At 40.0% G+C, this 17,579-nt stretch overlaps 1 protein-coding gene across 8 annotated transcripts in view; it reads left to right on the top strand.

Annotated features, from left to right (window-relative positions):
- Positions 1 to 3,424: 3,424 nt before the first annotated feature.
- tns1a (tensin 1a) overlaps positions 3,425 to 17,579 on the top strand; it is a 158,025-nt gene continuing 143,870 nt past the window's right edge. For 5 of the 8 annotated variants that reach the window (XM_036128468.1, XM_036128467.1, XM_036128466.1 and 2 more), the window contains exon 1: positions 3,426 to 4,533. In XM_036128468.1, the coding sequence (XP_035984361.1) occupies positions 4,438 to 4,533 (96 nt within the window). In that variant the 5' untranslated portion in view covers positions 3,426 to 4,437. Of the gene's footprint in view, positions 4,534 to 11,670; positions 11,869 to 17,579 lie in introns of those variants that run through there. The other 3 variants (XM_036128465.1, XM_036128463.1, XM_036128464.1) reach the window with 3 other exon arrangements.

Here is a 17,579-nt window from a genome sequence, read left to right as displayed (position 1 = left end):
GTGAGTTTCATCCATCCATCCATTTTCTGACCCACTTAATCCCTCATGGGGTAGCGGGGGTTGCTGGTGCCTATCTCCAGCGTTTACTGGGCGAGAGGCAGGGTACACCCTGGACAAGTCGCCAGTCTGTCACAGGGCAACACATAGACAGACTGGACTGTCACTACCCGATCCGTACTGATCCGTTCCATCAGTTCATTTGCGCACGTGCGAACAGAATAACTTCTGGGTCGGCAAAAAAACAATGTAATTATGGTACTGAAAATACTTATTTCTATACTTAAATCATTAAAGAATGCTAAACTATATTGTATAGGAAATATTTAAGATTTTTCTGGAAGAAATCGATGCCTTTTACATTCTCTCCATTGTATTGCTTGACGTCATCATCGGATATGCTCAGAAGTCCGGGAATATATCATTGCATAACGTTTTGTCTGAATGCACTCTATTAGTTTTATTATTTGTTCAAACAGGACTGGGAAAAAATATTTTCATCCTTAATTATAAGGTGAATTTTGTTATACAAATAATCTTGCACTAAAAATTTGTTTTATTAGAAAGTTAAAACTATCGATTAAGTGCTTAGCGCCCTCTGGTGGACAAATCATGAACAAGAGAAGACCCCATCATAAAATTACCCGCATTGTTTATTTTTTACAAAAACCGAACAGGGAATAGAACAAAGAACACATAACAAAGCAAAGGCATACTTTTTTAAAATGCATTTATGAAGTACAAAATACACAAATACATATGCAAATCAAATAAATGATAAAAAACCCTGAAGAATATTCAAAATAAAATACGTTTCTACTCCTAAACGTGTTTATAGCTGGGGTTATTTATGTACTTTAAGAAATGGTGTATATATTCTTATATAGAACAAAAGAATAAAAAAGAAATGAAATATTGCAGAGTTCTGTGAACAGCCATCCTCTTCAGCAATGACCTTTTGTGTCTTGCCCTCATGGTACAAGGTGTCAATAATTGTCTTTTGGAGTGTCAAGTCAGCAGTCTTCTCTATGATTGTGTAGCCAACATAACTAAACTGAGGGACCATTTAAAGGCCTTTGCAGGTGTTTGGAGTTAATTGGCTGATTGGAGTGTGGTACCAGGTCTCTTCAATATTGGACCTTTTCCTCTAATTTTATGACCAGTACCTATACATCCACCTATACAGTGTCCTACCGCTTCATTTCAGTGTGGTGAATTATCCAATTTAGGAGCTAAAAAAGGCATGACATCATCAACTGAGCTTCAACAAATTGTTTAAAGGCATAGCAATATTACAGTGCGTACACCTAAAGAATTTGAAAATGGTTGTAAAAATGTTTAGTAAATCTCCCTTTCATTACTTTGGCATTATTCTGTTATGATGTTAGATCTGAGTTTCTAATCCAAACTGGGGTAAAACAGTTTGACATTATATTAGACAAGTATTGTCTAATATAATGTCAGACTTTAAGAAAAAAAAAGTTGTAAGTAAACCTCTGGTATGGTAGCTTCAATGGCACTTTGGTCTTGTTAGTCAAAATCTGTCTTAAGCACGCGATTAATGCCTCAGCAGAACCTTTCACCTGAGGTTCATTTCTCAGTCTGTATTTCTCTTGCTATAAGTGTGTTAAAATCCTCAAAGCAATCACTAATCCAGCAGATCACCTCTTATTTACAAACACTGTCAAAATTTGCTGTTTCATGTTATACATTTGAATATACACAATGATTAACCAGCAGGGCTTTGTTAAGCTTTTAAAAAAAGTATATATATATATATATATATATTATTGTGAAATGTTGCACCTGTAATTCAAACTTTATTATCTGCCAGTGCTTTTTTGTAACTGTACATTTGACATTAGAACTAAATGTTAACACATGTCATGTTAACACAAACGTTCATACATTTTCTCTCAGTTTTATGTGCTATACTGTCAAGAATTTAACAGTATTTACAAGTAAAAATCCAGTATTGTGGCACAAAGTATTAATCTTTTTTTTGTATTGCCAAATAGTTTAAGCATAGTCACATTGGATGGTGTGAACATAAATATGTGTTGTCCCAGATTCTTAGTTAGATTTGAGTCTGGACTTTGACTCGGCCACTCTACCACACAAACATTGTATTGATCTAAACCATTTGTAACACTTGCTTATTTGGGTTGGATATGTTTCAAGGGTTTTGCAGCCTTTACCAGGTTTCTTCCAGGACTGCCTTATATTTAACTCCATCCACTTCCCATCAAATCAGACCAGCTTTCCTGTCGCTGCTGTGAAAAAAGGCATCTCCAGTGCGTAATGCTGCCACCAGCATGTTTCACCGTTGGAATGCTGTTTTCGGGGTCATTTGCTCTTCCACATATCAGTATTTAGGCCAAAATATTTAGTTTGTTCTCATCTGATCTGATCACCTCTTTCCAGATGTTTGTTTTGTCCTCTACATGGTTTATGGCAAACTGCAAATGGTATTTGTGGGTTTCTTTCAACTATGGTTCTCTTGGGATCCTTTCATAAAGGCAAGTTTGCAGAATGCAAAGGTAATGGCTGCCTTGTCAGATGATTCCCCAAACTGAGCTGTGGATCTGTGCAGCTCTTACAGGGTCACCATGGCCTTTTGACTTATTCTCTAATTAAATCACCACAGATTTACCAATTAGGCGGCATCTGAAGAAGGCAGGTTGCATTGGGTTATATGTTTGGATTTCATAGTAAAGGGGGCTCAATACAAAAGCATCTGTGTCTCCACAGTTATCTATCTTTCTCTACGATCAAATGAGGAATGGATGGTTCTTCAACCCTTCACATGTACATTATATTTAGTGTAGGTTTATTTGTGCTTCCCCTGCACATTGTTTCCCCATTTGACCCTGTGAGCTAAGCAAGCGTTGGTTGAAAAAAAAGCCTCCTCTGTACACTTTATCTCCCTCGCTCATTGCTTTGATGTGTTGTGATTGCGTTAGTGTGGCAGTGGCGTGCTGCATGGAAAGGGGTATGGAGATGGGGTGGGGGTGGGGTGGGGGGGGGTAGCAGAGAAAAGCGTTCTGCAGTGAGAATGTGCTCCCACTGAAGCGTAGAGAGACTGCAGCAGAGTGAATGAGGCTGTGCACCACCTGCAGTCTTGTGTGAGTGTGTGTGTGTGTGTGTGTGTGTGTGTATATGTGTGAGAGAGAGAGAAACAGAGAGAGAGCGAGATAGTGAGAAATAATCACCCAAGACACAATGATTCAACACCCTACCCCTCTCCTCCGTCCTTTCTTCCTCTCCTCCTTTATGCGACCCAGTTCTCCTCATAGACCACCATCACCAACCTGCGCCTGCATCGCATCAGCTTTGCACCGAGACAGCAGCCTCTCATCCGTCCAATTGTGTGTTTATGTGTGTGTGTGTGTGTGTGTGTGTGTGCGTACTGAGTTTTGTAAAACACGCTCCCCTCTCCTGCTTCTCCTACGGTGACCTGCTGCTTTCCGTTTTGTCATTCCCCTCCTTTCCTGTCATCTCACATTCATCCATTTTTGTCTTTTGTGACCCGTTCTCCATCGTATCCGTTGCTACTTGATGCACTCTTTAGTTCAGGTCATCATTTTTAACTCCAAAACATTCCTGCAAACGCAACACCCCCTTTGGTAATCCATCCTTTTTTTTCTTGCTCCCAATCATTTCTCCCCCCACCCCTCCTGACTCTTTTGCTCCCCTCCTCCCAATCTGACTGAGTAAATGCTGCAGCATCACTGCATGTATGTGTGTGAGAGTGTGTGTGCGTTACAGAGCAGCACGGAACGAAAGAGATGGACAAGTGTGTGAGCGCGAAGCACCGGCGATCCTGAGTCTGGAGGGTAGCCGTGTGATGAGAAAAGAGGAAGGGGTGTTGAGGGGTGGGGGCTATTCTGCCTGCGAACACATTTGCCAGGACAGCGTTACAGGCAGGCAAGCGTATGTGTGTGTGAGGGGGTAAAAGTGAGTGAGGGTATGCCAGCGTAGCTGTAGCGGTGTCGTCGATCAGCAGCGGGCTCTTCGCACTATGCAGCCAACGGTACTGATCACACTTTAAGGACTGACTCATCCAGACCAGACTGTGAAGACGAATGGATGAACAGACAGGGACAATTATTTCAGCTCAAAAAATGCTTCAGGTCCTGCTAGATCTTTCAAAGGTCTAGTCTGTTTCAGGGAATGCCGGTTGCCCCCCTTGTTTTCTTACAAATTGGAATTGCAGACACACAATCAGTGATCCAAAATTGCCAAAACTCCCTGAAAGGAACATACATCTTCAATCATTGTCTGCCTCAGACAATTCATATTCGCTCCAGGGACAAGGACAAGAGGATCTTCTGTCTTTGCTTAGTCTTTTCCTGGTGGTGAGGACGGTTGCAGGATCTTATCCCAGTGCTGGGAGTGGGAGATAAGAAGGCTGGCAGACAAGACGGGACAGACACAGGCATGGCTCGCCTCAACTGGTGCCTGGCTGCTGTCATTAGCTGGGGCAAGTTCCTCTTTGCCTGTTTCTTTCCTCTGCGAGGAGCAAAGCGGAACAAGGTAAGACGTCAATCAGTGGCCAAGAAGGGTAGTAAGAAATAACTGACTCCAAGATTGTTTTCCAACTGCCTATCTGCTGCTTTAGCATTACATTGAAATCAGTCTACATGTAGTCTCCTTCAGGATAGGTTCTATTTTCAATCAAACCACTCAACAATGACTTACATTCATCTGGCCTGGCCTAAACTGGTAAAATGACGTAGATGGGAAAACGAGCTTGGCAGTTGGTCATGAACCATTGTTTCCTGAAGACAATTGTCAAAGTGGTCAAAGTGCTGATTCAAGGTCAGTGTTGCATTTTGAAGCGGTCTGCAGGTGGCTAACTTTAGATGCATGGGGAAATTTGGGGTTCAGATTTAGATATTTGCCATTGAAACTTCCAGCAAACCCTGTTGCCAAAGAGGGTCACCTTGATTTGAAATCTGCAGAATTGAGATGCACCATTATTGATGCATCCAATAGAAAAGAGCTCCTGGTCTTCCCTCATTTTTATCCTGCTTAGCCTGTTTTTGGAGGGAGATTGTAAGTCTGTCATGCTTACAACCTACTTCGCCAGTCATGTGTCACATTTGTAAGGCCAAGCAGAGTTCCTTGAACAGTAATCGCTAAATATGCATACTTTAGATGTAAAGCCATTAGCAGCTGACAAAATATTTCTTATTTTATTCGGCAGCTAATCAGTGATGCATGTCTTGTTCTGGCAACTTTTCCGGTGACACCAAGAAGAGGGTGCAATGTGTTACATATCTTTTATTTTTCTGCATATTATTTAAAGCCTAAATCTGCAAGCGTCTCTGAAACAAAATTAGACCCTTATCTAGGCTAGGAAACTGCAAAAAAAAAAAAAAAAAAAAAAAAATTATAACACACACTGCGTTTTGCAGAATACAACCACATTCATAGAGTCGATTTAGGAAACTTTCCTTGGATTCAGAACATGAGGGTTTAAACTTGTTGTGATCCTCCCGTACTGTCGTTATAAGGTCTGCTGGTGATGTAGCTTGCTATGCTGCAGGCACACATCTCTTCCAGCTCCAACACCAAGAGAAAACCCACTCCCCTCTCCGGCGCCACCACCATCACCCTCACCCAATTGCCGCAGCTCCTTATCTCTTTGGCCGCGCTCATTCCCACCACACTGCCCCTCCTTTCGACGCATTAGCTTATAACGTTTGTCTGTGGAAATCCACTCATCGGTCTCCTTTTCTTCAACGTATTCCATTTATTTCATTTCCATGTTTTTACTTGCATTGCTCTAGTGACGCATCATTCAGCCAACGTCGATTGCTTCACTGCCAATATTAATGCTTGTTGTTGAAAGCATAACCTTATTAAAGGCATTATCAACACATCAACCTTTGGTACCTTTGAGGTACCATGCATTTTCTGTTTGATGACTTGCTATGTCTGAGCCCTTATACTATTATTATTACTATTATTAAGTAGGAGAAGTATTGACTTCTATAGATTCAGTATGTGAGATATAGCTTTTCAGTAAGAATTTCTTTTACCGATATAAATAAACGTTTTTTTTTTTGAGTGTCCATGAAAGACTGCTTTGTGTGTTAAGACATTTTTCTTCACCATAAATATATAAATCAAGAGAAAACAGGCCCAAGGGTACAATGTGATTGCTTTGGACCATTTCATGTCTCGTTTAGCATTTCTTTGCTTCTTTTGTCTCTCTTGGATCTTTTTGAGTCTTGCTTGGTTTTGAATAATAATTTTTCGATTCTGTTTCAGCCAATTTTGCATGTATTGCTTTTAAGTATTTGTCTCTGGATTACAATTTAGCATTTTATTAATTTGTAATTTTGGTCAATTTGTGTCTCCTTAGAGTCAATGTGATTCATGCATTCATTGTCAATGTCTTCGTGGACCAATTTTAAGCTCTTATGCGTCTTTTTTCCCAGTCTTAGTCATCATGTTTTAGTTATTTAACTTTTATCTAGTCCCTTCTTTTTCCCTTCCTTGATATTTGATTTTATCACCTAATTCTCGAGCCAGTTTCTGCATAAAAAATAAATTTCCGTAGTGTCTTTTCCATCAGTCTGATGCTACCCTGTTGATCTGAAAAGCCGACTGGGAGGTGAAAGTGGAGAGGTATTGCAGCTTCACATCTTCCCTCCGAGGACTGCTGTGAGGTGTTCAGTTTCCATGGCAACGCAGCTCACACAGTCCCCACATGACAGGGCCAGGTTACTACAGGAGACGGGTTGCGTGTTTGGCCGCGGATGTGCCGAGGTTTTCTAAGAGACGGGAGGAAAACAGGGAAGGAGGTGGGAGTGATGCTGGGTGAAGCTTTCTACTATATGTGTTACTAAGGCGACACTATTGCAGCTATATGAAAGGAATAACCACCTTCTTGTACATCCTTTTTTGCTTGTTCTTTTTCCTTCCCCTTCATATGTTCAACAACATGATTTCTTCCCTCTCCTCTCCAGTATTTACCTGCATCCATATTAGTTTAACAAATGCCTCATTGCTCGGTAAATTGCTGCCAGACAGCCCTGCAGACACCAGAAAGAGAAGGGGAGGATTGGAAAGCTGTCTTCTGAATGGCTCCTTATTCTCAGCTTCTCCAGCATATGCATGAAAGCCTCATTCATTGCCAGCTGTATTTATCAACTCTCCACGCTTTCGCCTTCCATACTGAGAAATGCCAGGCAGCAGTGTTGTGCTGTGCAGGAGCTCCGTGCGCAGAGAATCTCTGAATGGCTCACTGTACTCCAGGCCCTCAGAGGCTGATGGATTCTTTGTTATTTTAGCATGAATGTTTAAAATGTGATGGATTCTTCAGCGGCAGAAGAAGATTCACGTTTTTCAAACTGTGTTTTCTAATCCACTTGGAGTTATTAAAGCGATTATCTGTGCAACATGTATCTGTTTGCTGCTTTGAGTTTTCACATGCTTTAAACAGGTAACATAGGCTACTAGACATTTTCTAGGTTATAATGGAGAGTTTCACTGGTCTAAATGCATTCCTAAAGAAACACTTATTCAGCAGCACTGGAATCATTGGGTTTTGTTGTTGAAGTATTTGAAGGGGAAAAAAAAGATTACATGAGCAAAATCTATGAAAGCAAAACGTGCAGCTAATCTGCTGTTGACTATTTGGAGGCCACTAGGGGCTGCTAGCAACCCAGTTTAGAACAAGAAAAAATGTGGCTGTCATGCATTGAATACATGCGGCAAAATCTATTTAAACAGCTTCCTAGCAGTTTATGTGACTTCTCCAGCATTTCCCTAACGCCGCATTGTTATGTAAATACTCACACGGAGACCGCCTCGCTCCTATATACACACACAGAGAGATTATGTGTCAGGTGAGCCTATAGATTGAGGTAACTGTAACAGTGGAAGTGATGGAAAGCAGCGTGGATCAATAGGGGGTGTTTTCTCAAAATGAATTGGCTCTTAGCCCTTTATAGATCTGACTGCGGAGTGATGTAATGTCCCTGTGTAGCTGCGATAATGTTGATTCAGTGCTGCGGTTTGTGCACACAAACCCATGCATATTGCAATGCAACATCTGGATGGATGCATGAAAAATATTAAATATTCTAACCTTTCTGGGATGCTTTTATCTTAACTGAATTGTGATAGAGCCTGTAGATTGCAAATACAGACAAAATATTCTGGATACAAACAAAACAAAAACAACAGAATAAGAAGAAGTTTTTGGTCATCCATTGACAAAGAAAATACAGACCGGAGAGCACACAGTTTGCACTTCAGGTTCATTCTGGTCTATGAAGTTATGTCAAGCAAGTAAAGGAGTTACTACTAACCTTTAAAAAGATCATAATGACAAAAGATGTCCACTTATTAAGAAACTTCAGGAAAACTATTGATATTTTCCCAATTTAAATGACCGCTTAAGCTACTTCAATTTATTCATATGAGTTATTCTTATGTTTTAGGGATTATAATCCTTTAAAGGACTTTATAGTTATACCTAGTTTTTGCAAAAAAATAGTAAAACAAAAAATTCCATAAAAATACATTGTACACTATGAGAGTCAATAGTAACACACTTGTGTGTGTAGTTGTTCTGATGAACCCGAACACAACCACACACTGAGCTTAGTTTTAAGAGTTTTATTAAAGGTTGATGGATTGTGGAGGATGAGAACCAGAGTCTGTCACCAGGATGGAGCAGGTGGAGGATGAAGGCAGGAGCTGGAGGACTGGAGAGAACTGAAGGACAGCGGGTGCTGCGCTGACGAACCAGGACGCCTCCAGAGCAGGTGGGAGAGCATAGCAGAGAGAGTTCTTGGATCTCTTGGGGTTGGAGGTAAAGCCGACAGCGCAGCAGAGAGAGTACTTGGAGCGCTGGAGTGGCAGCAGAACCAGCAGCACAGCAGAGAGAGTACTTGCAGGCGAGCAGGCAGGCATAGACGAAGGGAACTCTGACAGGCAGACATAGAAAACTTCTGGCAGGCATACATGGGGAGCTCTGACAGGCAGACATAGAAAACTTCTGGCAGGCATACATGGGGAGCTCTGACTGGCAGAAGAGGTTTGGCTGAAGACGATCCGGCTGGGAGGAGGAGACTGAGGGAGGCTTAAGTAGGAGTGTTGACAGGTGAACCGAGTCCGGGCTTGATTAGGAACGGCAGGTGGAAGGTAGGTAACCAGAAGGTGGAGTGGAGAATGAAGTAACTGGGCTGGAGGAGAGGTGGAAAGTGCTGGACAGTTCATGGGGAGACAGGAAGGCCAAAAACTGCCTATTCACTCAAAAATGTATTTAATTAGAAGAAATCTTCTTCTACGCTTCATTTTATGATGAAATATATACATTGTATATGCACATATACACAAACTAGGTGTATATGTGCACCTAGCTTGTGGCCGCTGGTACATGAAATAAATAAAGCAAGAATACACACAGGAAGGTTATCAGAGTTTAATCCGTGAATCCACCTGGATGGACTCTGCTTCAGAGATGTTTCAGGTTGTCTGTAGAGGTTCTGGAAGGGGATGCATGGCTAAAAAAAGTTTGGGAACCGCTGCTATATGACATTTTGGCAGTATTTTTTAAGTAAAAGAAAGTAGCACCATCTATTGACCAAACATAAAAATTCTGAGTCGACATGTAGTTTACCAAACTGAACATAAAAAATGTGTTTTTCTTAAATCATAAATGTGAGATCCAAAATGGAATTGTCTTTGTCATATGCCCGGTCCCAGCATTGTAGGCATAGCATAAAGAAAGCTTGTAGCCTTAATATACCAGGGAAATTTACAAAAACAAACAAAAAAACAACAACAATATCTCAACATGGGAACCTAAATGTGTGATTCACTTTATCAATTCAAGACTGCAACTAGCACCAAAGCAGACTAGGGACATCAATTAGATCGTAAGCTGTTTTTGGATGACGTTCAGCCTTTTGGGTTAAATGTATGGGTGTGTGGGTTGTCACTCACCTGCACAAGTTCAAGCTCCTGGCATCAAGACAGCCCAGCATTGAGGAAGATAACTTTTTGGAGTTAAGGATGCTCTTGTATGTCTAAAACAGGATGTTTTTCATTTAATATCTGGTAATAGTCCAGAAACATGATGCATATGACTGTGCGTACAATGCCTCCTGCCCATTGATTGCTGGAGATAGACACCAGACCCCATACGACAATGCATGGATAAGCTGGTATACATGATGTATGTATGTATGGATGGAGGGATGGATGTTTATCATTTTTATCAGTTCCTTGCAACACATTCTCCCCTGCCTGAGCCAAGTTTAGAGGCTTAGACCAAACGATAAAACCCGTGAAAAGTCCGCCCAAAGAGGACTGATCAACATTTCAAGTTGCATTTGTTGCTCTTTTTGTTTTGTTTGTGATTTTGTGTTTGTCTATCTATATCATATAGCCTCAACCTGATCAACCCAGTATACTTTCAGCTCAGTGCCAGAAGAGATTGGTATAGCCTGCTAGTGTCCGAATGACCTTTGGCAAAAGGAACCACTGTTTTCTCCCTATCAAGATTAGAGATGGAACCAGTATAGTTCCCACCTAAGTTTGGATGACTAGAAATGCAAGCTGGTTCCAGGAAAGTTACACCTGCAACACATCACCTAGTAAAGTTCTCTTTCTCCGTAATGTTGGTCTCGTTCTGCTGTTGAAAGGGTAAATGGTGGTTCTGAACGTTGCATATGCCTCCCTTTTAACTATCTTCTCCTAGACTGGAGTAGGTATCATAGCACACAGTTTGACCATGTACCCCTTTCTTTAGGCTTCACAGGGTCAATGTCTTGAAACATGTTTACTTTTAATCTGCTTATTTAGTACCACCTGATTTAGTCAGTAGTTTGTGAAATTAGCATTGTTTCTCTTTGTTATCTTTCACATCTGTTTGTTGGGTTCTTTTGCTTAGTTATCAGTTAGTAGATATTAGATTGATCAATAATACATCAAATCCTAATTCCCCTTATTATTGGCTCTTGTTTATTTATTTATTTATTTTATTCATGTGTCCTGCAGTGTAACATTAAGAATTTTTAAACAATAACTAATTTGGTAACATAAATAGATATGAGGTGCTGACATTGCATACAGATCCTCATATCTGTTACGGCAAAGAACCATTCCGATATACCTTGTTTAGGCAGTTTGAGTGGGCCTTGGCAGCGTCACAGCAGCCAGTTTGTCCTGCAGATATTTTGCAGGAGGAGAGGCGATTTGGAAACAGGAAGGGGCTGCCAATGAAAAATTGAAGTGACATTAGCACAGACATGAGTGAGCATGCTTAGAGGAGAGGAATGGAGGGAAGGAGAGGTTAGGTATGAGATGCAAGGAAGCTAAAAGTGGGGGTGGAGGGTCGGTCAGTGAATAGAGTTTGTATGTGCATGTGTGTAAAGAGAGAGAAGGGGAAAGGAGGGGCTAAAAAGGATCATTTGAGGAGAGGGGAATATTTGGAGAGAAAAGTAAAGGTTAGCACTCAACCCCCCCCCCCCCCCAAAAAAAAAAAATTGAAGAACGTTACTACATTTCAAGAGGAAAGGACTGCAAGGCAGAAGGGAGTGAGAGAACAAGAGACAGCTAGAATAAGCAGAAGTAGGAGGGGGGGCGGGCTTGCACGAGAGAGCCTGACTTAAGTCGAGCAGCATTGGGTTTGTTACTTCTCTGTGCACCTCAAACGGCTGGCATGGATCTGTGTAGCCAGGGTCTGTGTGGAAATGCTGGGAATTTCTGGGAACCCTGTGGAGTTTGGCTGTAAGCTTGGATAGCTTTTTTTTTTATTAAAGGATGCCTTCTGTTTCTCTGTCACTGCCCTCTGCTCTGGCCGGAAGGGCCAGGACCTGGGTTTGCCTCTCCTGTATGTTCTGGGTAAGACAACATTTTGTGTAGTTTTCAGAAAGGTAAACAGATCCAAACTAGGAACAGAAACAAATTAGAAAGCTTATTTTGTCCACGGATGGTCCAAAATACATTCCATGATCAGTAAAGTGGGTGATTATATTTATGTCATCTCTATGGAAGTGAGCAGTTAATGATGAAAGGTTACTTTAGAAATCCCAACACAGAGGTGTGAGTTTGTCTGCTTAATAGATCACTTGAAGCATCATATTTCTTTTTCTAGAAATCTGGTTTCATATTTGGTTTTAGAAGATTAAGGACAAGTACATCTTTCATCTCCCTGTGCATCTCATTTACAGTAGGGTGCTCTGTTCGGAGATCCGGCCAGCACTAATTCAGTTGACTGCTCCTATAGCGACTTTCACTGCCGTGTTCTCGCGTCTGGAGTCCACGGGGCCTCAGCCCTGCAGCTATTTCTGGGCTTTCCTGTATAATTTAATCTGCTTCTTCTATCTGAGACTAACTGAGTGCTTCAGGAACCAGGGGCTTTCCACAAAGCATGCCAAACAAACCCATGAAATTTATTATACACATTAACATGGGAGAAAGTCTTATCTGTCTTTTTAGATCTTCTTTACATTTTTAATTGCTTATTGCATAGACAATACTTTGCGAAATTTCTTTAAACTGCGTTTTTTTTCCATGACCAGTAACTTTAGATCATTTTTGCAGGACTCAAAGTTCTTATTTAGTCTCAAAAATGGACACATTATGTATTGATGGCACAAACATCTATAAATGAGGCATCTGCCCTACTTTTCTCCAGCTTGCAGTGCAGCACAGAGCCATTTACATGCAAGTGGAAAGAGGCAAGGTGGGAGGAAAATGCTCCCATGCAAAGCAGAGCATTTAGTGGCGCAGATGTAAGCCTTCAATGGTGCATCGAGAGTCTTTACCCGGACAACAAAAAGGAGATGAACGTTGAGCAGGAAAAAGATGTTGGTAGCTGTGACATCATCAGCAGAGAGGAAGAAGAGAAGAGAGGCGGAGTGACGTCTTAGAAGCTGTTTCTGAGAAAGCTCCTCAAATACATGCCATTAATAATTTATCAGCCCCACACACTGAGAGAGAATATTAGATTTGACAGAAAAAGCTACAAATGCAAGCTAGTTTCTACGGCGCCGGTCAAATACATCTGTGAGCTCATTATTGTTGTACAAAATGCAAAGCAGCTTAACAAAACTTACCTGACATGGAAAAGAATAATTAAAAAATACCTCTACTCAACAATTTGCTTCTCATGTTCACCTAAGCGTAATTTGCAAGAGAGGATTTTTAAACCACTTTTCTTAGTAAATAAAATCTATTTATACTAAGAAAACAATGTTTCACAATGTTACACTGGTTCATGAATTAATTGCAGAATCCATAGTCAAGGCGATTAAATTGACTTAAAGATTAAATATCATGCTTTTTGCTTCCTAATTTATGTTTTGAAATCATTCAGTTGTGGTCTTTATTACTGCAATGTTTTGGTCTGAATTCCTTGTTAATTTACCCTAGTATTTCCTTTTTTCTCTTTCTCTCTTTTTACCACTGTTCTGAGGTGCGTCTGAGAGCAACTCATTTTGGTGTGGTCTTTTTAAGGGTGTATTAACACCAGTAAAGTCCATTAGGCCGCTTGTTTGGTCTGGACCAAAGCAGACTTTCGTAATTTGTTTGATGAGGTTTGCTTTCACATTGTACTTTTTGCAAGTTAACTACAACTTGTAAAGAAAGCCACACATGTGATGATCGTTGGTACCATTGGACAGAAATGTCGGGAGGTAGCACAGATACGGAAAACTACCATGGAAATACTGTGTGCTGCACCTTTGTTTGCATACTTGTGCTGTTATTACAGCTGATAAACCATTGTGAGTGGCAAGAGCAGTTTATTCAGCAAGGCTTTCGTGATATTTTATGTCTAATTGCGGAGCAGATCAGGATTCGTATGAGCGTATTCACGCCTGCAGAAAAGGTCCGGAACAAGGGGGGACCTACATATGCACCCTAAATCTAAACAAGCCATTTTTTTACTGCTCCCCCCACTATATCTGAGAGTGTTCCATTTCACCCCATTCGGCCATTTTTGTAGTATTGTAGGAAGCGGTAATGAACTACTGATGACTTATCCACTTTTGTAGCTTCGGCATCCTTCAGCTTGTACTACAAAATCACCCAGAGAAATCAAAATGCCGGATTCACAGGACTGGTAAGCTGTAATTCCATGGCCTTGTTTAGCATTTCCGCAGCAAATACTGTGATGTAATAGTTACAAAGATTTAATTGAAAACAGAGAAAACCGAATGGCAAGAAAAATATGACCCAAAAAGAATATAAAGAGATATCTATGCAGCTCATGGTCTGACTACATTCCCATTTTCTACACCTTTAGAAACTCAAAGCAAGGACCGCGGAACCGGTAGGGCCGGTAGGGCCGCGGCCTTACCTACTTTTGATGATCTAACATGTAAAATAATATATATAAATAAAATTAAATTATTCAATAGCTATTTTTTCAAATGCACAATAGTCTATGGCAGCAGCATCATTCTCCAATGAGAAAGCGATAAATCATCCCATCTAAAAATGTATAGGGTAGTTCACTGCTATTGTTTTCATGCGGGTTTTTCGCGCATGCGCGACTGGTAGGCAAAAGGCGAACACAATGGCGGACGCAAACAGAGAAACTGCTCCAGACAGCCGCAGAATTAAGTTGTATTTACCGGAGATGAAGTGTAGACTGCAAATTCTGTTGTAGTATGATGGCCCCCCCAGTCCATTGGGAGTGTCTGCCTGCGCTCTTTTCATTGAAATTATCCATTTCTTTCTTCGTTCTTCCTCCTTCCGTAAACGACAGAAACGTACATCCAACGATTTGGAATGCCTCTGTGTGCAACCGGGAGCGCAACAAGTCGTAGGCATTGCTTAGATTCCAAAAATAAACGAACTAAAAGTATGCTCTAAATCACCCGTTTTGTCATGTAGTAGAACAGTACTGTTTGTGTCTACACGCCGGACCTGGACGTAGCGCTGACGTCACGCGTGAACTACCCTATTGGCTGATTGTGTCATGTGATGTAAACAAAATGACCGCTACTTCGTGTGCTTCGTTAGCTTAGCTAGCTTTAAGGCTGTGTCCACTGCAAGTGCTGAGAGGTGTTTCTCGTCCCTCCGTCGTATCAAGACCTTTCTGAGATCAACAATGACCCAGAAAAGACTAAATAGCTTGATGTGCGCCCACACACACAGGGATCTTTTGACCATAGTGGATGCTTTGAGGATAGGACTTCATCCAGCATAATGGCAGACGGAGACACTTTTTCGGGAATATTTAGAGCAGGCGTGAGTTTGACTTTTCTTTTTAAAGTATTTTTATTCTGTAAATATTGTGTTAGCTGTAATATAATGATTGTAAGTGGAAATAAATACGGGGCGTGTGTGCTGGAACGTCAGAAAAAAAAAGTTAAATAAATGGGTAGTTCACTTTCATCCGGGTTTTTCGCGCATGCGCGCCGGACTGATGGGCCCGACCAATTTGAAATGCGTTCTGCTGTCCATGACTCAAAGTACACAACAAAATGTATTTCAGGGCATGATATACAAAGTCCACCCTTTAAAAGACAATCAGGTGTGCTGGATCATATATAAATGAGATTTGGAAGAAAATATTAGCTAAGGTGACCAATCTTATTAATGCTAATCTCAGCCTGCTTACACTAAACTTACCATGCTAATACTATAATTACTTTAAATACTATATCGAAGTGAAAGTAATTTAAAGTAATGATTCTAAATTAATCAGGTAACAATGGACATATAAATTCTATATTGCCCTATTAGATTCCAGCAGTTGTATAAAATGTTTAATATTTTATCACTTGATAACCTAGGGTTTCAGGAAAACAAAATGTAATGACCATGTAAATCAGTATTTACACTGAGCTGACCAAGCATTTTAACCTTCAAAGTATGAACTACAGGAATTAGCTTGCATTTTAAATATGTTTCTGTCAAATCTAGTGTTCTAATGTTGCTCTGTGTGCTGGGCTGATACATGATTCATACAATCTCTCTAAATACTACATCCGTCCTGTTAGATACAAACTGTTGCACATAATTTTTTTTATCATTGGTGACATTTAGATGTTAGAAAACAACAAAATAACTAAGCAGACAATAACTTTTGGCCTGACATGACCAATCATGATAATGCTAAACTTTGTATGCTATTGTTAAAGTTATTGCTATCATATAAATACTGATGCTGCTGGAAAATAAACATTCCACTTAATTCTATTCAAGTTATCTGTTGACAAAACTTGGTATTAGTGAAAGCAATATACTAAGTAAAAAAAAAAAAATTAAGTCGATGCCCTGAGTTCTCCAATCATGCTAATGTTACCATGTGAATGCAATCATTGTGCTAAAGAAAGCATTCATCCTTAAGATAAAATGTTCTTGCACATAATTATTAAGCAGAATGATGAGTAATATGGATCAAATTTTTTGTACTCTGGTGTAAATGGCAGAACATGGTAAAGCATTAGCATTGACATGAACATGTTAACGCTAACATTTCTCTACAATACATCATAATGCTGGTTTAAAAACTGTTGTTCATTGAGCCTTTAAATTCTTTGATCGAAAATGGTGGATTTTAGTAAATGGCAAGGTAATAAACAAGTAAAAGAAAACTACAAAATTATTTTTTGGTGCGTTCTGAGCTAGTTAAATATACTAGTATTATTTTTAGCATGTTCACATCCACAGCTTATCATGATTTGTTCAGTCAAGCAATAGTTCCTTGGAAGACTTAGCTGTTAAACGTCTCTTCAGCCTTAGCTGGAACATAGCTTTTGATTAAAAAAATATATATATATATATATTTTTTTATGGTTTAAATTTTTATGGTTAAAATAACTTTGACATATTGAAGGGTTGTGATAAAGTCACTGTTGCCCATATTTGTGTAAAATCTATAGTGCAATAAAAATTGTACAATGCAAATTATGATAGTTGCATATTTTTAGACATAAATACTCAAGTCTTGCCATCCACTCAGATTAATAAATATTACGGTATGCAAAGTTTTTACAAGAAAAAAACACTCCTAACACTAGGAGTAAACATCTTTTCACAAGAAAAACAGCTGATGTCAGTGCAACAATACAGTTCTTTTCACACAAGCTATTCCAAAGAGAAATTCTGAGGAATGCATAACTTCTAAGCATACTCAAATATAGTATTGCTACACACAAGGCTTCTTTAGTTAGAGAACAGTCATACTAGGACATAATACCAGCAAGTTTTTACATACTTTTAATGGTGGAACAGTTGTTAGCACTGTTACATTCCAACAAGAAGGTTTTGTGTTTCAGATCCCAGTCTGGGGACTTTTCAGGTGAAGTTTGTATGTTCTTCCAGTGCATGCATGGGTTCACTGCGCCTACTTTGACTTCTTCTATTGACCCATGGAGATAGCCACCAGCCCCTGTAACCATTCCTGGGCAGTTGGGTTGAGACAAGAGATGGAAAGATACTTTTACTGATTGAAAATATGTAATATTAAAACTTGTTGTTGAGTAACCAAGTTAAAAATTGACTTTCAAAACCCTAATGTATGAACTTTTGGATTGATCACTGTAATCTATTACTTTAACTATTACTCTTTTTGCATTTTTTAACATTATGTTCAC

Source organism: Fundulus heteroclitus, chromosome 24, assembly GCF_011125445.2.
Source record: "Fundulus heteroclitus isolate FHET01 chromosome 24, MU-UCD_Fhet_4.1, whole genome shotgun sequence".
NCBI lineage: Eukaryota > Metazoa > Chordata > Actinopteri > Cyprinodontiformes > Fundulidae > Fundulus > Fundulus heteroclitus.
This window is presented reverse-complemented; position numbering and strand designations above follow the sequence as displayed.